We start from the raw sequence: 19891 nt of genomic DNA, 5'->3' as shown, positions 1-19891 counted from the left end.
CGTTTATCAAAGTTTTGTAAATACAGTGGTTAAATAATCATTCAGATCGGCAAGCAGATCTTGAGTATTAAATGAAAATAAAATAAAAGCAAATACTTGGTCATTCTGATTTGCGATAATCACATCCGTATATTTTCATTTATGAGAGTGCTATATGCAAATGATTTGAACCTGAGGTCGATTACCTCAGATAGTAATTATTTGAATATCGTTTGTTTGCAACACGATATTAAGATTCAAAGTCAGTGATAAAAATGGTCTTGATTTAAGCATTAAAAAAATTCAAATTTTTGTACTCACCCGAATATCTATAGTTTTTCTTATTTTATAAAATTACATTAGTTACTCATCATCAGTTAGAATACATAAACAGTCTGTATGAAGTTTGTTTTAGTTTTTTTCTTAAGGTAATACATGAATGTCATTAACACTCATTTTAAAGTAATCTGTTAGGCTTTATTGTAAATAAATAAATTTTCGTTGTAGAACATCATCATCAGAAATAATGTGATGAATCTTCGTCATTTTATTTCACAATGATTAATTTACTCTTTCTATAATTTTTTTAATAACTAATTATTTTTTTTTTTATTATTACTTAAAACTTTTTTTTGTGTACTTTTGGAAATTTTATCCTATTTTTTATTCTTTTCTTATTTTACAACTATTTATTTTAATTCTTCATCTCTTTTTTAATTTAAATATATAATTTTTAATTATTACTTAAATTTTACTTAATAATTTGAAAGTTTAGGTTACCAATTTGACTTGTTTTTTTCTTTACATATGACAAATTCTTACACTTCATCAAATGGAGTAATTTTAAGGTGTGTTTTTTTTATGTAGATATAAAGATTTTTTATTAATGTCAGCTTAAAGATAGGATTATTATACTATTTTGATTTATAGCGTGATGTTTAGATATTCAAAAAAACATTCTCATTAAACATTCAAGAAGATTAGTAAGAAAAATGATAAATAATTATTATAAATTTTTTCATCCTACAGTCCGTCCTATTTATTAGTAGTCTCTTTATACGGTTTTTTGTATTAGTATTTTACACATTTTTCTTGAAATCCAATAAAAAAAGCTCACAGTTACGGGTTGTTTCTGATGCACAGCTTACACACATAACTTAATTTAAAATATTTATCGTTTGATTTAAATATAATATTGTTTTGTTTATTTAATTCAATGATTGCGCACAAGCAATACTGTATTTCATTCGTGCAGGTGTGGCGGTACATGTGGCGACGGTCGGCACTAACCAAACTAATGTAATTTCACAACTTACATAGAACAAATTTTGCTTGTATAGTTGGCAGACTGGTATAGCCGCAAGGCTTAATGCACCAGGTACTAAGACGACTGAATGATCAAGTTCGACACCCAACCGTACCGAATTACTTTTTTACACTTTAAATATTACTCATTTATTTAATTATACCGCTCACCTGTGACGTTACAACATAGCAGTAAAGATCATTTTTTTGGGATGGGAGCGCAATTAGTCAAAAATCTTTTTTTGAACTTATCATTATTTTTTAATCGTTAACAAATGTGAACAAGAAAAATATACTTTAATTAGGTGAAATCTTGAGATACAGAGGGTGATCTTGCTCTACGGCCTTACTCCTTCGACCTTTTATGTTGAAAATTTATTGGCATCAATGTTCCGTATAGAGAAGTAATCTGACCTAGATTGGTCAAAATTGTTCCAGTAGTTCTGGAGACGTAAGGTGATTTAGAGGCCTTCACCAAACACACATATGTATATATGAACATCTGGAAAATTTCCATCCAGTTTTTTGGGTTTTTTAGGTGTCAAAACATCAAGATCCGGTGAAAACCCACTTACGCTTAAATTAAACCGATTACAATACTTTCTCTTCTAGAGCTACAGCGCTATGTAGATGGGAAAGTAAAACAGAATACATTAATTCATATTCTAAAAATATATATTTAAATACTGTATGTCTTCTTATTCCAGCATTCCAAAGAGTGTCACAATTAGTACTACTGATCTCTTTATGTTGCTTCTTTATATTCGGATTTTTTATTTTTATGAAGTCGTACATTTCTCATCTTTGAAATTCTTTGAACCATACAAATTATTAATTTTAATTAAACTAAAATAATTTTTTTTTCTTTTTTTTAATAAAACCAACTGCAAAGCAATCTTTACAAAACCCAATCAAAATAATACTTTTTTATTTCTTCTTTAAATTTATTAATTTTTCTTCATTTTTCAACTTCTATTTAATGGTTTTCTAATATTTAGAACAATTTATTTTAATTTCTTGTTAATTTTTTTGTTAATCTGCCACAGATTATATCAAAATAAGAGTTCATAAATTGTAAATTTGTTTTTAATTTGATAAGATAAAGTTTAAAGAAAATGTTAGTTTTCAGAACCGATATTTTTGAAGTAGAGTTTATTTCTCAAAAAATTTTATTTTATTTTTAATTTATTATAGTCTTCATGTTCTAAGGACTATTTTATATATTTTTAATAAATTAGTCAATTTTCTTTTTTTTTTATAATTTATATGCTGTGTTATATGTCACATGTGAATAAAAGAGTAGATATTGTTTTCCAAAGTATAATGTAATACACTCTGAAAAAGCAGAATAGTTTATAACTACATGAATAGAACAAATTAGACTGCTTCATTTAAATTATACAATCTTCAATGTATACAGTTTGTCTGATGTAAATGAGTAATTTATAAAAAAAAATGCATTATATAATTTGTTATTATTAATTAGTCAAAAATATTGTAAGTGCATGAAGTGACTTGTATTTTTACACTTTATCACAATGACCTATTTCGCTTTTCTTTTGCACAAGCACATCACTTCAGTTACGCTGAATGTGGTTTGTCATGGTTTATTTTTATTTATTTATTTTTCTATGTTGTGTTCTTTGATAAATTGCTGGTCATCTTATAATTAAAAAAAAAAAAACAGATACATGTATTGTAGTAGTAGTTTTTTTGTTATCGATGTGTGTAGTTTTTCACTACAGTCAGTTCTTAATTTATGTAAATTTTTTAAAGATGAAAAAACTAAATTTTGTAAGGTGGAATGTGCTGGTTATGTAGTCATACTATTCATAAAAAAAACATGGTATTAATTTCTTTTATTCTTGGAATCAAATATTGCTTTTGTATTATGTGTGTAATAATTATCTTATTAATAATCAGCCAGCTGCACCTAGAACAATGTGCCAACTTCTTTTTCTTGTAGATTAAACAGTCCATTTTAAAATTATCTTCATCCTGTATTTTGTTTGTTTGTTTGTTTGTTTGTTTGTTTGTTTGTTTGTTTGTTTGTTTGTGTGTGTGTGTGTGTGTGTGTGTGTGTGTGTGTGTGTGTGTGTGTGTGTGTGTGTGTGTGTGTGTGTGTGTGTGTGTGTGTGTGTGTGTGTGTGTGTGTGTGTGTGTGTGTGTGTGTGTGTGTGTGTGTGTGTGTGTGTGTGTGTGTGTGTGTTAGTAAAGCTTCAGCAAGTATAAAGCCCAATGTTTCCAACTTAAGATGTTTACAAATAAAATCCAAAATCCTTGAAGATGAGCACAGTCTTCTACTAGTTCTCTTTAACATATGCTCTTTGCTTTAACACATTATTTTACTTAAGAAAATTCAAAATAGCTTTTAAATGAGAGGATTTTATTAGTTATAGATAAATGATTTAAAAGCTTAAAACAAAAACCTACCATATTAAATAAATGAAAATCTCTTTTGTTGTTAACAACCAATGTCAAGTTTTATTCAGTATTTTATTCCTTTTTTTTAAAAGGGTTGAAATTTGTTTTTTTTTTGTGAACAAGTTTTAGCTGTAAAAAACATACATTTGAAAATATTTATCAGTGCTATAGAAGTACTCATCTTGTGCATCTAGGCATTGGTTTTAAGTGGTGTGCCTGTTTCTGAAAAAAAGCCTGGAAATCGTTGTCTTGAGTCCTTTTCTTAGAGAAATCTTTTTCTTGAGTTCTTCAAAATATCTTAAAATCTTCATCTATTTGTCTTTGATTTTGGAAATAGTAATATATCTCATGGGCCTAAGTCAGGTGAATATTTGGATAATGTAATTCGGTAAAATTTCCTTACAATAAGCATAGGTTATGATCGGCTTTGACACATTGTTATGATGGATGGTCCAGTTAGGCTGCTATTCAGGTCATTTTCTTCGCATAGTATCTTGTAATCTCTTCAGCATCATTAATCACATAACTTTTCCAATGATACCAAATCATGCCCTCTGTTCATATTTAAGTCTGTCATTTTTGATTTGATTTCCATTTCTGGGGGGTCATTATTCATATCTGTAATCTATCATTGAATCCTTATCCTAGTCAGATGCTCGATTTTTTTTTTCAAATTAACTGCACCATACCATTTATAAACAGCTGTGACTTTTAACCATAACTTTTGATGTTAATTTACTGGTGTAAATGTTGATTAATTTTAATGCCACTGTTTTTGCATTCTCATAGTAGCTCACTTATGAAATAGCTCTTTCACATAAAGGTTACACACATGATAATTGAATGCATATTAGAACAATTAATCATATAACCAAACTACCACCACCAGTATTGGATGGTAATTCGTCACGATTATGTTGATTTTCAACTTGAAAATTAATAATTGAATTTAATAATAACTTGAACTTAAAGTACAGAATTGTCATTAATTGAGCTGTTTTTTTTTTATTGTATAAATAAATTATAGGATCTTTCATTTTCAACCTCAATTTCACATGAGACAGATTAAATGACATTTAGTAAATTTTCTATTTGCTTTAAGTCATATTAAATTCATTTTACGCAAAAGCATTCAGATTATAGTAGTTATTAATGAGGCATTTTTAGAGCACTTAAATTATAAGGGAAATTTTTTTTGTAATTTTTTTATAATAGAAAAATTTGAGAGTACCTTGTAATTGAAGAAATACTTTTTTCTACAGCTGTTTTATAACATTTGAATTCTGCGAATGGAACCTGTATCATAAAACAGATATTCATTTTGATAAAGCTATTCGACCGATCAAAAGCCTACTCTTTTCAATCATCGACCAATCAGAAGCGAGTATTGTTTGATCTATTAGTTGTTTTTTTACTTTGATTTTAATTCGATTTACTAGTTAGCTAGTAGAAGCTAATTTGAAAGTACACCGATAGATAATTAATCTTCTATATTAAATGTATTGTTTAATGTATTTTTTTTTTTAATTTAAAAAAAATATTGTATAAACAATGTATTTTATCATTAATTTAAATCAGTAATTCCAATATTTTCTCAGCTGTAGAAAAAATGCGGTATGCAACTCTCCATAATGGTCACTAATGCACTTTTGCGATGTTTACGACATTCGCCAATGCTTGTGTCATAACTTTCTTCACATTCGTGCATCAGTGACTATTATTATAGGTTCAGCGCATAATTTACTATTTTAGTATTTTTAGTACATAACTTAAGGTTATGTACTAAACCTTTGTACTAAAAAAAAAAAACTCTAAAGACATGCATTTTTAAAATACATTTGTTTATGTGTATGCATTTATTTAGTTTCTTTTTTTAATTTCAGTATTACAAGATGATGAGAGTAAAGACATTGTTACTCCTCTTGCCTCCCCTAATTTAGTTGCATTGTCTAGAACGACGCAAAATGAAAATAATTTATCTGGTAAGAATTTTCTTTTATTTTTATTAATATTTTTTATCAGACACAAGTATGTCAGAGAATGTTTTATCCCTCTGATTATCACAGAACATAGACGTTTATCCCTTGCTGCTGAGTCCTTTTCATTAGATGGCGGGTACTTAATTTTATTGATGGATAAAGATTAAACTTTTAAAAGGAAGGAGTTTAGATCATGAGTCATGAGGCATGAGGCATTTTTAGATCATGAGTCTATAAAATTTTTACTAGGGTTTCATTTTTTAATCTTGTTTCTATATTTACAAGTATATATACAAATATATATGAAAAAAAACAAAACAAAACATATATATATATGTATATTATATAAATATATTTATTTCTAAAGTAGATCCTTTGAGAATCATATTCCTCTGCACTATATAAATTATAGTAATCCGATCAACCTAAGTACAAAATTAATAAATAAAATAAAATAGGATGACGCCTACCTTATTCTATATTTCATGCAAGAACGCTTTCACGAATTAGTCACATCATCAGTTGCTCCATATAATTTTTAGTTTTTTTCTGTTTTGATTTTAATTTGGAAAAGGGTCTTTTAACAATTTTAAATCTTAAGTGTAGTGTAGGATGATTTTTAATTTCAATTTTCATATGTAATTGATACGAATGATTTAAAAAAAAAATTACGTGGAGCAACTGATGATGCGAGTAACTCATGAAAGCACTCTTGCATGAAGTATGGAAAAAGGTAGGTGTTATCCTATTTTATTTTATTAATAATTCTGTACTTAGGTTGATCGGATTAATATAAAATATATATATATATATATAAGGATTTCTAAAAAAACTTAGCAGTTTTAAGTTAGATTTACTTTATTACATTTGGAATTACAAATGTTTGTGTTTTATTACATTAAAGTGCAAATTCTAAAAAAACATTTTAGTTTTTAACACGACTATATATGAGCATCTACAGATGTCAAACTGATAATCCACCTTATTTCATACTCTGGTGAACTTGTCTGCAGGAAATGTTTCCACTGCTGCTGTTATTCTTTGTTATAGGTAGTCGAGTGACTGAATTTTTTCTTTGTATATAATATCTTTTACACAGCCCAAAATCTGTCGGCATCAAATCGGGACTTCCAGCGGCCAAGTGATGGGAATTTCTCTGCCTATCCAACCTTCCAGAAATCTGTCACTGAGAGTAATCCACTCAACTTCTGTATGGATATGTATGATTTGAGGGGTTTCATCCTGTTGAAAAATTAGGTCCTCCACATTTTTAATCTACATTAACACAAAATTCTCTAGCATGTCCAAGTACTGTGCTTGTAATAGTCTGTTCATGGTGGGGGGGGGGGGAGTAATGGGCCAAAAATGTGATTATGCAGAATGCTACACCAGACATTCACTTTCAGACAGTTCCATTAATTCATGTGAATTTTCCAACCCCCATACTCAACACTTTGGTGATTTATAACTCCATGTAAATGAAATATTGGTTCAGCAGAAAATAAACTGTGCTGCAGGTAGCCCTCATCATGAGAAATAAAGTTTATTATATAATAATTTCCACTTACCAACTGTTTTTATTATTATGTCGGAGCGCTTTTGGGTATTAATCCATCATAAATTGATATTATAAACAGTATTATAATTTTTATTTATTATTATAATTATGGACAATATAAACAATAATTTTGGTTCTTAGGTTGGTTATACTGATTCGTACTAATAAGCATAAAAATTTAGAACTTCATACTGACAACATCGACATTATTTTTACCTTTTGAGGATCAAGTGTTGTATTTAAAAATTTTGTTTTTAAAATTCAAAATTCATTTAATACATTAATTTGTGAAGGAAATAATTATAATGCATAATACATAAATGCTCCAGATGATGGATTAATATTTGAAAGCGCTCAGACATAATAATAAAAATAGTTGGTAAGTGGAAATTATATAATCTATTTACATCAATACCAACAGGCCATGATTAATAATAAAATTAATTTAAATGAAGTGTAGCATGGTTAACGCACATTGATGACTCTTTCTGACTTACATTTAGTTATATTTTAATGAAGGAGCTGCAGTTTATAATTACAAAGTTACAATTGCTTTTGAACAGCATCATGGATAGTAATTTTAGGAATGTTTTATTGACAACTAACTCTATGAACTGAATGTGTTGGACTTAATTGGAAAAATAGTTGAATTTTATATATCTTAAGTCTACCTGGTAATGTTTCTGGTTTCCAAAAACTGCTCACAACACTTATGTATGGTTTTGTCAGTCAGAGAATTTCTATGAAAGACTCGTGTATAATTTCTTTATACGACAGTCACTGATTTTATTTCTACAGACCTGTGCAACAGTCTAATATAGCTACTATCTGACGGAGAATGTTTAAAATAAAACAATTGTTGTCGTTTCAGGATTGTGCATTAAGTGCTGGAAAATAAAAACTGTATTCGTTCTTAAAACCCGTAGAGGTTTTTTTCTTCATATGCCCGGTATATACACCATTTCCTTATAAGTAAATGAATGAATGATTCTTTTTTGAATATTTTTATTCAGCTTTGACATAACATCAATAATCTATAAGCAGTAAGGCTTAAACTGAGGGAATTTTATTTTGTATAATAATATACTTACGTGATACTTGTGAATAAAATTTAGAAAATAAACTGAATTTTTATTTGTGTTTCATTTTTATTGGATGAATAAATTCATTTTTCTTTCCCTGAAAGTGAAAAGTACAGTAATCATGCCAAAATATCTTTCCATATTTTGTTTTTTACCCCAGGCATTCACGAAAGATTGAGAAAAAAGAGGAATGAAGGAATATTTTTTTATATCGTTGGTATGTATTCCCTTGGGATGTTTCTGCTTGGTACGCTGGTTAATATGGTATACATGCAATTGTAACTTATTAATTTAAGTAATATTATCCGCAATCTTCCTTTCATAATATACTTTTATGTAGGGTACGGATTAAGCATTTTGTAATGAAAAATAATATGTTTGTGTCTTTTTTTTTTTAGTAGTGGAAGATGATAAAGGTTCAAGACGAGTGTCATACCTTAAAGCTACATGGAATGATAGAATGAATGTTGATAGCGAACCTGATATCAGTGACTCGGAAACACAACACCGTACTCCACAAAGGTAAAAAGAAAATTTATAATTTTTTTTTTCGTACTTCATATTTGTTACTTTCTTTTTTCTTTTTTTTTTTCAAAAAATAAGTACACTACAGAATTAATACATTGTTTGCGTAATTATTTCTGAAGAATTCATTGGTTATTATGAAACTTTCTTTGTAAAATTATTTCATTGAATATCATGGTTAAGTTTGAAAAGAGATAAAATGATGAGAGCCAGTTATTATTGCTAGGAAAAAAGTGGGCCTGTGGCCCGCCGAAAAAATGTTGCATGGTTTATGTTTCATTATACCTGTTTGTTAAATGTTTTTGCCAATTGCAACTAAATAACGTTCATGAATTTAGGGTACTAACAACAACCAAAACTTTTATAATGAAAAGCTTAAAAATCCAGAACATTTTTTGCTGTTTCTTGAGTTGTGATTTTTTAATACAGCTCTAACCCCAGAGTTTTCATTTTTTATCAAAACACAAAATATAATTGTTGATAGATCGTTCATATCAAGAAATACAAATCGTTTGAACGAATGAATCATTCATGCACTGCGGGCATTGGTCAGCTCGGCGCCAATAGCAGCTAAAATAAAAATGTGAGCACACAGAACAAACAAACCCATGTACCATCCTTTTTTGTGGGAAAGATATTTTACTTGCTTACTTATATATGTTTTTGTATTAACCAATTTTTTTTTAGGGGGAGGGAAAGGAGATAACATGTGAGAGGACAAACATACTTTTTACAAATTGTATTCTATAATAAAATAAACCAGAGTAACCTGTGTTATTAATATATAACATGTTGAAATCTATTATATGTAGGAATAGATATATATAAGAGAATATATATAATAGAGGATATATAGGATATATAATATAGGATATATATAATAGAATATGTAAGAATATTATAAACCTACGATTTAATTTTATTAGTTTGTGATTAATTTTTCTTAAAAAACCTTCTTTTTTTTCTATATGCTACCAAATTTCAGGCTTGCAGAAGTCTATTTTTCTTTAACATTATAAACACACACTAAGAAGCATACAGGCTAGACAACTGAATGAGAATAGCATCAGTCTTTTCATAACATATCAGATGTATCATCATACATGCATAAAACCACAGCTGTAGTGCTCAATTATTTAGAAATGGAACATATGTTCTGGATATGTCTCATAAATAAATTCATAATATGTTGTAAATTTTGAATTTATTTTAAATGCTGACCTCCATCACGGTGGAGTGAAGTCTCTGCTTTTCATCCGGATGTTCCTGGTTTGAGTCCCAGTAGAGCAGAGCGTTTTTAATACACTACAAAAAATTCATTATCATCCATCATAGCAATTGCTAATTTTTTTTTTTGTCACTCTGTTGCCGTATCGATAAATAAATATATATAGCTTTGTAATGTTTTAAACATACATAAATAATTTTCCAATTTTTCTTTCTTAGTTTTATATTTTCACTATTGATTTAATAACATCAGAGATTGTCACTGGAGCAACAAATCTTTATTTCTTCAAAGAATTTCTTTAATTTTGTCTCTATAAAGGATCTAGTAATTTTGTGGACCCCTTCTCTACCACATTCAGCATGTTATAATAATTTTTTTTTTTTTAATTATGTTAAAAAATTTGATTATCATAACCTATTTTTAATATTTAATTTGTAACAGTAATCTATAACAAAGTCAGTGCAGTGTGCCCTATATGTCTAATAATTGTAGCTGCAAAAAATTATTAATTTTAGATTTGTTCAATCCATTTAAAACAATATGATGAATAATACTTCATATCTCATAATTCACTACGATCGGCCATTAGCCTGTATTTGCTAAAAGAAAATAATTAAATAGAATTCGAAACAACTTTTAATGCGTTTCCTTAAGTTATAATAAATCAAATAAGGTCTTTGAAGTCGGTTTCTAAGAACCGATTTTTTCCCGATTTTGCCACAAGAAAACCTATCGACTAATATGTCTATTAAATGGATAAGGTCTGGCAATAAAATAAAACCTAATTGGTAAATTTTTACTTATGTTTTATGAAAATAAGACAGCGATTTCTAAGATATTATCCTAAAATTTAAATACATATAACAGCTTAATTGTACGATTGTACTGCTCATATCTCAAATTCTATTTATACATAACAGATACGTTAAAGAAAGATTAGTATACCCCTTTCTCAATGTTTAAGGTCAACTGATTAGTATAACTATAAATTATCCATCTATGTACAAAGTGGAATAAAATTTTGGCAAGGAAATATATTTTTAGTGGCGATGTATGTATTAGTTTTAAAAAAATTTTATTGAATTCTTTCATTATCATAAATAACACATGCATGTTAAAATTAAAAATAAAGTTTTTTTTTAAAATAATTAAATAAATAGTTCTTTAATTATTAAATGTATAACTTATTACTACTTAACTAATTAGCTTTAGATTACAGTTATTGTATTTATTATATTTTTTTCACGCTGTTATCATTTTATTTCTATTTTTGGTCACGTATATTTTATATCATTTATATAACGTAATTTTTTTATTAAGTTATCTGTAGTGTAGAATGAATTTGCTTATTATGAAGTTTATTACTGTTCATTAAATGTCGACATTGTTGTATATTTCTGTTCTAAGTAATTTTATAATTTCTGATTATATGTTTAAAATTAACTGTCGTTTATTTTTTTGTATGTGATTTCGTTCAGTTATTTTTTTTTCAATTATGGTTGTTTATTCAAGACCGTGTTACAGGGTTTTACAAAAATGGAGACCGCCTGCTTTATTTTTAAATGATATTCAACGTATAAGAAAATTCTTTGAAGATTGTTCAAGTTATAATAAAGGGTGCGTCGTCGTTAATTATATAATATTTTATGTTTTGTTTTTGTCCGATCTGTAGATTTTTTTCATTCGGCTCAATGTTATTCATGTTGTGTTAATAATAGTTTTCGATTATTTATTTGTTTTTTAAATGTTTAGTCGGATAGGGATATTAATATCCATACATTAGTTGTTTATGTCATACGTATGTGTAGTATTATGTATTCAGGTTTATTAAACTATGTAGTCTTAACTATAAATGTGTAAATATTTTTAAGAATCTTAAGTAACGAGTAGTAAACTAAAGAACCAGTGGTCATACTATTTTATTCTTATTGCGTTATTTATATCTTCGCCAATAAGTTTTTAGTTTAATTACTCTTTTCAAGATAAAGGTAAAATTTCAGAGATGTATTTAATTTATAACGCAGTCTCTTCACCTATACAATTTCATTTTGTTATCAACACCTTTCTTAGAAGCAAAGAAAATTATCCTTCTTTGGTTATACTTTTTTACTTTATGCTCATGTGAAGTACAGAGTTACATAACTTTGCTGGCTTTGCCCTTGACAGATTTTGACCTAATTATGCAATATATAAAGTTAAATTGCAAACCGGTTTAGTAAAAAACTTTTTGGTACTGATTTGATAACAACCTTGATCAGATGATGTTTTTGAAAATTATACAGTATTTAGAATATAATAAAGAAAAAAATCAAAATTCTTAAAAAAAAATTCTAGGCCTCTGTTGATCCCCTTGACCAAATGATGTTTTTAATCAAAATTTTACTGTGAAATATAATTTTTTAAAAATTAAAATTTTTAATAACAAAATGTGGGTGGGTCCCATTTGATTTTTTTTTCTTTACAGTTACCTCATAAAGCCTTTTTTATTAGAGCCACAAATTGAAAATTAGATAAGTATCCAAAATTATTTTTAAAAAAATTCTTAAATTCGGTCCTATGGTACTCTCTTTTGAAACATTTTCATGTCGTCTACTATATTAATATTAGATCTTTAAAAATTAAAGTTTTAAAATAAATTGATATTTTAAGTACGGGTCCCATTCAACCCCCTTTTTGGGGGCATAAAAGTTTATTTACTTCAAAAGTTGCACTGATTTAGTGCATGTTAAATAGGATAAAATAATTACAGTTTGCTAAAAAAAAATTTGTGTACTGCGATGTTCCCTTCTTCGATGAGGTCAAAAATTAAACCTAAGCTGAATTATATATAGTAAAATATTTGTGTCAAATTACAACTTTTTCAGATTTTCAAGATACGAGACAAAAACTGTTTAGCATCGAATATCCTTCCATCCCTAAATCTAATTGACTTAAAACTTTAAAATTTGTAATTATTTAATGATTATTTTCATCGTAGTAAACCCCCTTAATTTTCTATGATTACTATACAAAAATCAAAGTGACAAAAATTTAATGTCATCAGTGTCTATATAAAAATGTTTTGAGTAGTTTTCAAATAATTAATGTTAAGCCAGTCCAGAGATATTGACAAAAATAATGCCATTACAAATACACACATATATATATATATATATATGTCATTGGCAAATTGAAAATCAAGCTCATTGCAATACACCCTGCTAATTGGAAATATAAATATAATCTAACCAAACTTAACCTGTCTTGCTTCGCTCACTAACCCTCATTCACTAGTTAGGTTAGTGAGTATAAGTTAAGTTTGGATAGCTTATGTTTATAATTATAAGCAGTAATGCAAATATATTATATTTCATTTTCCAATTAGCTGGGCGCATTGCAATAAGCCTGATTTTTCAGTTTGCCTATGACATATACATAGATATTTCATAAATTTCTGTATCTTTTTTGAACTTAAAACTTCAACTAAATGTTTGAATTAAAACAAAGAATTTAAAATGTGTACATTAAAAATTATACTGCATTTATAGTATAATTGGGAAAAAGGATAAAATTCTTGAAAAATTATAAGCCCCATTTGACCTAAAATGTGTGTTCCAGAAGGGGAAGCACATTGCTCCCTCCATACACTCGGTTTCCCTGGGAGGCATATTCCTGTTAGGCTGAAAGGACTGAAGGGGAATCACGGTGGGAGTACAAAGCTCATATGCACCTAGTCTCCCGTGATTAGCCCCGGTCAATTATTTCTCACTGGTCTACTGTACCGGAACGCAAATAACTACTCTGTCCATAAATAAAATATAAAAATCTATAACCGTCACTAAATAAATAATGATCCGCTCTATAAATGAAAGACAGTAGCAAGGGACATTTGTCCGGCTCTGTGATTAGTAAGGAGATAATTAACTCCCGCTATCCTTCCGTTCTGACCTAAAATTTGGTCATTAAATCAAACGCAATTCATTCGTTTGGACTTGAAACATTAACATTTGCAAAATCCCAAAAAAATTTCCGATTGCTATACTTTTCCCTCGTAGCTATGCTGCTGCAGAATCAATAGAGATATAGTAAATACAAAAAAGAAAGAGGGAAATTTATATAAAAACTATAAAAAAAATTAATCTAGAGTAAAAATATATACATACCCTGTTAACTGCTTTATAACTAATATTTTATATTTGTTGTGTTTGGATTAACACCAAAGGAAAGCCATTTTTCAAGGAATGTTTATTATTAGTTAAAAAAAAAAATATATGTTAATCTTACGTTAATTTTATTATTTAAACAAAAATGATTTGTTTATAATATTTAAGTTTTACAATACAATTAAAAAGTATTATTCACAATAAAAATTTACATTACAGCTTAAATGAAATGCTATTTAATTAAATAAAACTGGATTATTTAATTAAATAATCCATATTAGGGTAGACCATTGACAATATTAGAAAATGATTTATGAGTATCTGCCCACTATTTTGTGGTCTATGGAATTTGCACAATTGTTACAGTACTTTTTCTTTTCGTCAGCCGTTAATAATGCATCTTTTTTTTTTTCAAATATTACTCATCCTTGTCGTAATGGTGATTATTTCTAATAATTTAAAAGATGTTCTTGCTGATCTTAATGAAATGTAATTCTATTTATTTTTTAAATAACTAATCATTTCTTATTAAAGTAGCGATTAATTGCTAAATAATCAGTAACTGGAAAACTGTTTAACCAGATATAACGAGAATAATTAGAAAGATTACTTAGTTATTAGTTAGCAAGGAATAATTTTAGAATCTTTCTGTTTTCTCAAGTTTCACACCATTTTTAAGTGATATGTTGTAAAAAAAAGGTTGTTTTCTTTTGTTTTTAAAAGAAAAAAATCGGTTATGAAATGAAATTGTGTAAATAAAGTGACTGGGGATTAAAATAAGACCATCATCAATTTTTTTTTTATCATTATTATAAAGTGATTTTTATAAAATTCAGTGGCAAAGTTATAATGTGACTAATATATCAAATTTTAATTAGAATTTTTAGAATAATTTTACAAATTCAGGCATGTAAGTCAAACTTCATTTTAAAGGTCAACTGAAGAGTTAGTTATTCATCATTAAACAGAGTTAAAAAATTATTGTGATTTTAATTTAAAAATTTTTTTAATTATAATGGGTACAATGATTCAATTTAATTTTTGTTTTTTTTTGATAATTTGTAATAATTCAAATTATAATTACAGTTATTAAAATATCACACGAAGTAAAGCTGTCAAAAAATTGTTAAATTTAACTGTGTATAGTGAAATTTTGGTTTTTAAATATTTAAAAGAGAAAACTGTAATACCTAACCTTTTCGGGACTAACATTCTATAAATTCATGCACAGACTAGTAACAAATTCTGTTAGTAAACGTGGCAGATTCGTCGCACTGGTGTCCACGATTTATTAATTTTCATTATGTGACAACTCATGGAATTTATGCAATACAGGTGAAATAATTGAAATTTTGTCAAACAAAAAGTCAAATGATGATTGTGAAAGCAAATGTTCTAGTGATACTTTTTTGATTATAATAACACATGTCTGCGAATGAGGTTAGTTTTAGTGTTTTTATTGATAGAGAAACTGTATCAACATCTAATAATAATTATAATCAACAACAAACAGATTGAATCTGAAACCCAAATTATAATTTCAAGTGAAACAAATTCACCAAATAAAAGACAAAAATTAACAAGTGTATCTCAAGATAACCTAATAGGCTTTTAGAACGCTAGTAACATGATTTTATTCTCTCTGTTTCCAGCTATTAGCTGCAACTTATCGATAATGCAAATAGTTTTTTTTAAAGCCAATAAACTGCAGCACATGTCGGCGAAAGAATTATATTAGTCACATTAACACATTCATAGTCAAATGATAAAGTTCTAAAAGGAGTTACACGGTCATAGTCTGGGCAGACAGTTTACTGCAGTCACGTAAGCATGACAGCAGTCCAGAAAAGGGTAATCGTAAATAAAATAAATAATATCAGTATAGGAGTAATATTTTGCAGGTAGAACTTGAACTGTAAGGACAATTAGGTTTCTCGAGTAATACAATATAGTTATATAAGAATGAAGTGTGTTAAAAAAATCATAGTGCACCAATTAGTGCATGAGAGTATTCCAACAAGTGGCGCTAGCTACTGGCAACTATCAAAAACACAGTATTGTTTGAGCTATTGGCAACTTTCAAAAACACAATGTTGTTCGACACATCATGCTACTATTATTAACTTTCAAGCTGTAACAATTGGTGAAACATATGTATTAATCATTCAGTCCACCGGGTTGATCTGGTGATTAAATTCGTCATCATGAATTAACTGATTTTGAAGTCTAGAGTTGTCAGGTTTGAATTCTAATAAAGGTAGTTGCTTTTATTTAGATTCGAATACTAGATCGTGGATACTGGTGTTCTTTGGTGGCCGATTAACCACACGTCTCAGATATGGTCGACCTGACTTTGTGCAAGACTACACATCACGAATAAAGGACACAGCTACCTACAGGCCCCAAATCCAGTATAGGATATCTTAGAGACTTCTGGAATATTCATAAGAAATAAAATAAAATTTTTCATTAGACTTTTAACAAACTGAAAATGTAAAAAGAACAATATGTTAAATTTTGCATCAAACTTAACAAAATTTCACAGAACATATAAAGTGTTTCACTAAACATTTGGGGAAGACTGTAGGAGCAGATTCCTATGCTATGAATTGTTTTATCATTTTAAAAGTGGCAGAGTGTCTAGCGATGAAGACAAAGTGATTGGATAGGATCAATGTCAATTTTTTTATCATTATTATAGAGCACGTTATGAAAATTCAGTGGCAAAAGTTATATGTGACTAATTTATCAAGTTCGATTAAAATTTTATCTGAATGAGACCTTCCACATTTAAAAACTATGATAATATTGATGTTGTTTGTGAGGATTATCGCTAAAATATCCAATAGACAGCTGAGGAAGTGGATATCAGCATAGGATCATGCTGTGAAATTTTTTACAGAATAACTTAACATGTACCGCACTTCTGCAAAATTTGTGATTTCTTAGTTTATGACGATTTGAAAGAGAATCCAATTAAAATCAGTCTTCACTACGCTGATGGCGAGAAATCCTAATGATGAAAGAGGTAAGACTTTTGTTTACAGTTATGATATGAAAACTAAGACACAGTCATTGTAGCGATAGGAAAGAATTGTCTTGACCAAGAAGGTTCGCATGTGCCGATCAAACACAAAGATAATGTGTATTTTTGATTGGAAAGGCCCGGTCCATTATGAATTTACTCCACGTAGTCAGATGGTAAATAAGGAGTTCTACATTTAAAGTTTCACAGCATTTGAGGGATGGTGTAAACAAAAAGATGACGGAGCTGTGAGAAACCAGAGTTGGATCTTGCTTCCTGACAACTCACTGGCTCCTGCGTCAGTTCTTATTGATCATTGTGTGGTAAAACACGAAATAATCATTGCACCTCGACCAAACAACTCTTCAGACTCAGCCCCAGCTGACCTTTTCTTATTTCCCAAATTTTATTTGGGAAATAAGAAAAATATTTCATTTTTAAACTAAAAATGAAATCGAGGAGAATATTATACAGCATCTACGCGCCATCTCAAAAACATGTTCCAGTAAACGTTCCAAAAATTGAAGAAACATTGGCAGCAGTGTATCACTAGAAAATTTGAAGGTGACACGCATATGTAAAGATGATGTAACTACATTATAAAGTATTTATTACCAAAGATCAGTTTTTTGTTTTTTTTACCAACCATATAGCTAGAATACTCACCAGGTTTAACTCTATTTATACTTCCCAGATTTTTGGTTAATGTTTTGAGATATCTAATGAAGTTTGATTTGCACACTTTGCAATTTGTGGTTTGTAATTAAATCCTCCGTGTAGTATTTTGATGTTCTTTTTTTTTCACTATTATTATTATTATTGTATTTGAGGATAGTTATTGTTTTTGTTTTATTAAGGTATCTTTATTTATTAACGTATTTTGTTTTAAGTATCAGTTAGTTTCCTTGTTGAATTTACTAATTTATTAATTAATGGTAAATCAGAGTAAAAATTGTAGTTTTGTCAACCTGCATTATATAGATTGTTTGTTTTAATGTTAACCACGATTTGTAATTTGTTTAACACCATCATCATTAACTAATAATATCTATAAGATAACAAGCATGTAAAGTTTTTTTTTATAAGTCCAGTCGTTTTCGACGTAGTATCATCTACAAATTCTCCTCCATAATTCCATCAGTAGATTGTTTTAAAAAAATTAATAGAAACAGCGACCTTAATACAGAAGCTACCCCATCACACTTCGTTTGTCATAAAATTTTATGCATTCTAGGAATTAAGTGTCACAAATTATTTATTTTTTCTACTTTTTGACAGTAGAGAAAGGGTTTTTTTATAATTAAAAATTTGTACCAAAATGATCCGATCTCAAATAAAATAAACTATTTAAAAGAAATTCACTGAAAAACAATTAAACGTACTTTCATATTTCTTTTTATATTTTTATACCTTAATGTTTTCAAATGTTGATATAGGTATGATTTTTTTTATCATCTACAAACTTTGGTAATAAAGTGTAAAACATCTAACCAATTTTTTCAATATTTCAACATTTTGACGTTAAATTCTTAAAGGTCATCAAAAAATAGAACAGGAATATTTGAAGAACCAACCTCCCAGTTGGTCTAAATGGTTTTAGACCATAAAATATATTAAAATAAAAAATATTATTTTTACTTTCCCAGTGAATGTAGCTAGAATAAGTTAATAAAGGGGAAGGTATATGGTGATCTTGTCAGAAATGGGGTATCAGGGTTTTTTTTACAATTCTTTATGTTTTGGGGTCCAACTAGTTAATGTAGACAAAAAAATAACAATTATATGTGCATATGTGTTGCTCTACTTTTGGCCTTATATCTCAGGATTGGTCAAACCATTTTCTTCAAATTTGGCTCAAGTATATGTGTATATAGGACATAAATCATATTAATGTTTTCATAATTTGTTAACGAGGTGGGAAATATTGCAAAAAAACCATTTTGATTTTCTTCAGAAGCATTCTAGAAAAAAGTATTAAAGCCAATTTTTTACCTACTATATTCTATATGTAAATTAAGGTGAGTCCAAAAGAATATTTTCAAAATCTAATCAACCCCTTTTAAGTTGAATTATATATGTTTTTTTTTGTTCTATTTCCCTTTAATTTGAATATTTTTCATACATAATTTGAAACTTTATTACTTCATAAAAAGAACTATCAAGAAACTTCTATAATTTTTTTTAAATTAAAGACCCTAGATCTAATATGCAGAAAAGTCTTTGAAAATTTTCTTTTTCTTATTTAGTCTTAGTTGAAGGGAGTGTTAGCTATAGAAAAAAACATTACTTATCAAATTTGTTAAAAGTTAATATATATATGTATATAATTATTTTTAGAAAAAAGTTTCTTAAAATTTATACCCCAACTCTAAAAATATATTTCTGGTTTTTGTTTTTTGGCGCTTAACTCTTAATTTTTATTATTAAGTGCCAGGGAAGTCATACAATATATTGCCAACTTTTTTTTTTAATTAACCAGTTTAAATAATAATACTCAGAAATTTAACTAAAGTTTGTTCCGACAATGCAAGTATGTGCATTTTCAAAAGTTTACTCAATTTATATTTTTATTTTATTTGAATTAGTAAGTCTGCAAAAAAAGGTTACACATAAGAAAAAAACCCTATCGCAGTAAATACAAAGA

The 19891-nt window shown here is 27.9% G+C and overlaps 1 protein-coding gene across 4 annotated transcripts in view; it reads left to right on the top strand.

Annotated features, from left to right (window-relative positions):
- RhoGAP19D (Rho GTPase activating protein at 19D) overlaps nt 1-19891 on the top strand; it is a 448570-nt gene that overhangs the window by 313023 nt on the left and 115656 nt on the right. For all 4 annotated transcript variants that reach the window (XR_012758648.1, XM_075381037.1, XM_075381038.1 and 1 more), the window contains 2 exons: nt 5592-5690; nt 8726-8849. Coding sequence is in view for 3 of the 4 variants with exons in the window: in XM_075381037.1 (XP_075237152.1) it covers nt 5592-5690; nt 8726-8849 (223 nt within the window). In the remaining variant the exon portion in view is untranslated. The remainder of the gene's footprint in view (nt 1-5591; nt 5691-8725; nt 8850-19891) is intronic.

The sequence above is a fragment of the Lycorma delicatula genome, chromosome 13 (genome assembly GCF_047948215.1).
Source record: "Lycorma delicatula isolate Av1 chromosome 13, ASM4794821v1, whole genome shotgun sequence".
NCBI lineage: Eukaryota > Metazoa > Arthropoda > Insecta > Hemiptera > Fulgoridae > Lycorma > Lycorma delicatula.
Note: the sequence above shows the minus strand (reverse complement) of the source record. Positions and strands in the feature narration are given on the sequence as shown.